Source organism: Ursus maritimus, unplaced genomic scaffold (genome assembly GCF_017311325.1).
Source record: "Ursus maritimus isolate PB19 unplaced genomic scaffold, ASM1731132v1 scaffold_2, whole genome shotgun sequence".
NCBI classification, from domain to species: Eukaryota; Metazoa; Chordata; class Mammalia; order Carnivora; family Ursidae; genus Ursus; species Ursus maritimus.
In genome coordinates this window covers 59402336-59407164 of record NW_024424452.1, presented here as the reverse complement: position 1 = coordinate 59407164, position 4829 = coordinate 59402336, and the positions used below count along the sequence as shown (strand labels likewise).

The following is a 4829-nucleotide window of genomic DNA, read 5'->3' as shown; positions in this document are numbered from 1 at the left end:
ATATGAGAGCGTATTTGTTTGCTTTTTATGCATTGTGATAGCAAAGAGAAAACTAATGAACTCTGCCGATTGATATATATAATACATAAATTTAGGATTAGTTGCATGATAGTTTTAGATGTCGAAGAGATGATAGAAAGTAGAAGACCCTTGCTTGAATTTTTGTTAAATATGAGGAATAAATACCAGTTTTTAAAAATGGCCAAGAAACATACACAGAAATTTCTTTTATATGTTTTTAATACAAAACTCATTTATTACTGACACTGTGATAATTTAATTTACAAATAAATTCTGACTTCCCAGTTTTAAGAGCATTAGCTTAAGTTAAATACATTGTTCTTTTCTTCATCTTTTTCAAGCCAAAAACAAACAAAAAATATAAAACACCAAAAACCCTTGCAAGCATCAATAATAGCAATGGTGGTTTCAAACACATATTTTCCAAAGACCCATCCAAGTTAAAGACATCGCAGCAGCTCAATACAATCTCTATATAATAAGATGTAGCATAGATGTCAGTTGACCTTGAAGCTTATAGCATGTTTTAATCGGTTTCAAAACCTTTATTCACAGTTTCTATGTAACTGGAGTTACCCGGCCTTCTCAGTTCTGAGGGATTTTCTGATATGTCCACGGTTTTTTTTTTTTTTTAAGACAGTACCACAGTATCTCCTTCCTTCTTCTGTCTCTCAGGTCTGATCTTGCTTATGTGCCTTCAACCCTGAGCCTGGTTAACTTCCGTGTTAATCCATTTTGAGTCGTATGTTCTTCCCCTGGGCCTGTGGAGTCACTTAAAAGGGCCAGGTTGTTCACCCAGAGAGCCATAACTGGTACATTCCTGTCCTTGATACAATCTTCAATGCTCTTCAGCCAGGAACTGATCACTTCAGACTATTCGCCTGAAGTTCATTCAGAAGATTTAAGTACATATTCGATTTGAGAAATCTGGGATAGGAGTCCTTTTCCATAAGAGTATATATAATTTTTTGGGCTTCATCAAAACACGTGGGGGTTGGTGTTTTAATCTTCTTGGCTGTAGATTCTCGAGTGCGAAAGTCAATATTGATCTAAAAAGAAATACTCACTAATTAATACATACTTCCAATGTATTGCACATTTTACGATGTGACTGTTTGTTGAAGCACCTCAAGACAATGGTATTAAGCCCTCATTTGTTTCAGCTCAATTATCTTTTAAATGCTTACTCTAAACCAGCTCTAGACTAGGTGTGAAGGAGGTAAAAAGAAATATCACCAAAAAATTTTTGTTCCAACTTGGCTTATAGTATAGTTGGGAGATGAAAAAGAGGCAGACATGAAAGTTTTAAATATCCATACAAGGTGATGCATGCACATCAGAAAAAGTGATGTGGTCATGTAAAATTTATAGGAGAGGACAATTTGTGTAGCTATTTTTTGCAAGAATATTTAACTGGAAGGTGGGTACTACTACTAACTGAAAATATTTCTGCTGCTATAATTGTATGTATTACACTAATCTGTATTTTAACCTAATGTAAAATGAGCTAACTCATTAAGGACATTCTGACATGCAATTCTGGCTAGTAACACTGCTACTCCTTACCGCATCCCTATCATGTTAGCTAATTTTACAAAATCAATCTTTTCATTCTCTTGTCTTCAGATACAGAAAGTTAGACTATTATTGCACTGAATTATATGAACATACCTAATATTTAGCAGTGAAATTATGATACTTAAAAAAGATCTAATCTTGCTATGTCTGCTGAATGCTATTTCTGTATCTAAGTTCCTTTGCACATAAACTGATGATAATGAAGATAATACTCACTTGTTTAGCAGCATCTGAATGCACAAATACTTTATATATTTTCTCTGCTTTGCAATGCAAAAGATCAGACTCTGTTTTTTTGTAGTCTTCACAAGCCAGCCAGAACTCAATGTTCTCCTCACTGAACTCAGACTTTAGGAAATTTCCGAAGACATCTTGACCAACTAAAAAGAAAGGGTGAGGGGTGAGATAATTAAATTAATTGAGCCAATAAATGAATACCTTAAAGAAGAAATTTGCAAGAAAAATACTATTGTGTTGTCTAGGCTCAAAGGTAAGAGAGGGCTAACACTGAAACAGCTGTGTCATAATTCATAAAGATGGGAAGACCTCAGAAATTCCTTCACTGATAGTTTATCTGGGGCCAGATGAACCTGTCCACAGTCCCACAGCTGCTTAGTGATGGCTACAGAACTGTGCTTTGCTTCCACCTGCTAATTAAATTAAAATTCTGCTCTTGTGATTACAAAACAATCTCTTTTCTTATAAATACCAACTCCTAGCCAGACTGTAGAGTATTTTAGGGAAGCAAACATTGATGAAGGTCATTAATATCATGTTCATTATTAACAAATACAATTTCCCCATCCAATTCATATTAGTCAGAAAATGTGCTGATGTACTGATTCTATTTGCTGGTGTTATGGGGGCTTTTAAATGGGCCTTTTCTATACCATTTATTTGTTTGGTTGGATTGTAAACTAAGTTAGATGATAAGAGGGATGAACCATATTGAACTACTTGACCGCCCCACTCCAGCAAGGATTCTTAACAGTGTTTGTGGGGAGAAGAGGATTAAGTTCATCCTCTAGATAGAGAGACCACACTGCTCATCTAGACCTCTGAGTGAGGTCGTAATCCCAAGAGACTTGCAATGTCCATAATGAGGGAAAGGCAAGCTGATTTCATTCTTTACCTTCTCTTATCAGAAACTCCCCCACAAGACCCTGCTTAAAAATTCTTTTTATCATATCTATGTTATCATGTATCATGTTATATATAATGCAATTCTATATTGCGTTTCTCAACATCCTTCAAGGCAGCAAGGTACGGTGTCCTTATTTTTGAATCCTTGGTGCTTCTAAAATGCCTGACACATAAAAGTAGGCTGAATGAGTAGATGAGTAAATGAATAATAAAATAGTGAATTGACTGAATGAATCTTACTTCTTACGTCCAACAGTTATGAAAATACATTTTATAGGTAGCTTTCAGAATGAAAGTTTACATGTTGAGGTGTTTGGTTTACTTCTAAAAACTAAAGTTGAGACTTCAGAACCCTAGCATAATTTTAAATTTTGCTTCTGTAATGATCCATAGGAATACCTAATCATCTCTGCAAATTTGTCTGAAGGACAGTGACAGAACTGAGTGTTAGGTCAACATGACACTACAATAAGGCATAATATGCTGAAGCTATTAGTGACTACAGAAAAAACTGGAATACAACTTTTCACACACTCTTCTATCCACAATACTATATTTTAATGAAGTCATTTAATCAGCGTATTGAGCTAAACCCCAAACCATTTAGTAGTTAATCATACTTACTTTGGTTTGCAAGTAGTTTTTCCAGAGATTGAGACCACTGCATTACTTCATTAACAGAGAGTCTGCTGGGGACAAAATTCACATAAATTAGTAAAAATATTTCTTTTGTGTATAATCACACATGAAATCAGAATGGCTTCTATATTTTGATAACTCCATGAACTAAGATTCTGGTTCTATTCATTTTCTTAAAATTTATCTATAGGGAAACAAAACTTCCTTTAGAATTACTACATTTATGAAAATATCTGCCAGTAAAATGTGAAGAAATCTAAATACATATACTCTAACAGAGTAGCAAATTATGCACACACATATTTGTACTTAATTTACATTGGTACTAATGTAGTCTACTCTTATGTGGCTTGTTACTTAAAAGAGACAAAGCCTAGTATGTGCAGTATTAATCACTTCCTAGAATAGAGAGATAATTCATAGGCTGCTCTTAAAATGATAGTTCAGAATACTAGTGTACCTACATGTCTTTGGACTTAGAAGGTTTAATTCCAGATTCCAGATGTGGGATCATAGATCTCAGGTACGCTTTCACATCCATTCCACTACAAAAGATACGAACATGAATATTTGCATTTCTTTAGTTTAATACATTTTATTTGTACAAGAAACATGAAACAAACTTCTCCAAAGAACAAGGCAATAATAAAAATAGCTGTTACAACATTTTTCTATATTAAGATTGAGCTAATTTTTACGAGTCAAAGTCTGCAAAAATTTCCACATAATTTAATGCCTTATCATGAGTCATTTTTTTAAATACAACTGAATAAACTTACATATATATATATACACAACAGCTAATTTCTCTGATTTAATTAACTAAATGCTCATATTTTCTTCTATTCCGTCTCAATCTTTCTGCCATTAAAGATAATCTAAGTCAAAATTCACAAAGTGAGACACCGAATGAACTTACAAAGTCTTTGGCCTCTTTTTATGCGTTTTATCATCTAGAAGTGAATGATCAGTTTCTTTCAATTCCTTTGGATTAGCAGAGAAGAACATTCCTGGCATTTTGTCTAACCTTGGCGTGGAGATGGCTGCTGCTCGCATAGTCCTCACTCGGCAAATATCTGCTCGTCAACGTCTCTGCTGCTTTATATAGTAAAGGCAAACAGGCTCTTGCTGTTCAAATGAGTCTGTTTATCAAATGATGTTACCACAGACACTGGAAGTTCCCTCTTTCTTGGTGTGTTATGACGTGTATCTTGAAAAAAAGAAGCATACAGTGATGTCTTGTGGTTGAAACTCAACCAAATGAGAATAGGTCACTTGATTAAAAAGAAAGAAAGAAAATTAAGCAAACAGAGGCACACACACATATACCACATGTCTAAAGTATTAGCAGCATCAGTCTTTGGTTGGAGAGGATGCCTGTTTCTTCATGAAGATTGCATATTTCAATAAAATATTTCATTTAGTGTATTTATTGTATCACACAGAAA

General features: G+C 34.2%; 1 protein-coding gene across 2 annotated transcripts; it reads right to left on the bottom strand.

Moving 5' to 3' along the window:
* Positions 1 to 222: 222 nt before the first annotated feature.
* Positions 223 to 4495, bottom strand: RGS1 (regulator of G protein signaling 1). Of its 2 annotated transcripts, none has more exons than XM_040636020.1 (5): positions 4301 to 4495; positions 3846 to 3926; positions 3367 to 3431; positions 1816 to 1979; positions 223 to 1070 (listed from the first exon to the last, which is right to left on the bottom strand). In XM_040636020.1, exons 1-5 carry the CDS (start codon positions 4435 to 4437, stop codon positions 885 to 887), a joined length of 633 nt encoding a protein of 210 aa, XP_040491954.1. In that variant the 5' UTR covers positions 4438 to 4495; the 3' UTR covers positions 223 to 884. The 2 variants fall into 2 exon arrangements, with proteins under 2 accessions (XP_040491954.1, XP_008683877.1); XM_008685655.2 differs by having other exon boundaries at positions 3367 to 3428.
* Between the last annotated feature and the right edge of the window lie 334 nt (positions 4496 to 4829).

Coding starts and splice junctions, on each gene's coding strand:
- RGS1 (XM_040636020.1), bottom strand. CDS start 4,437: ATGCGAGCAGCAGCCATCTCCACGCCAAGGTTAGACAAAATGCCAGGA. Junction 3,927..4,300: donor AAAAAGAGGCCAAAGACTTT/GTAAGTTCATTC, acceptor TATCTTTTGTAG/TGGAATGGATGTGAAAGCGT. Junction 3,432..3,845: donor CCTTCTAAGTCCAAAGACAT/GTAGGTACACTA, acceptor TTTTGTCCCCAG/CAGACTCTCTGTTAATGAAG.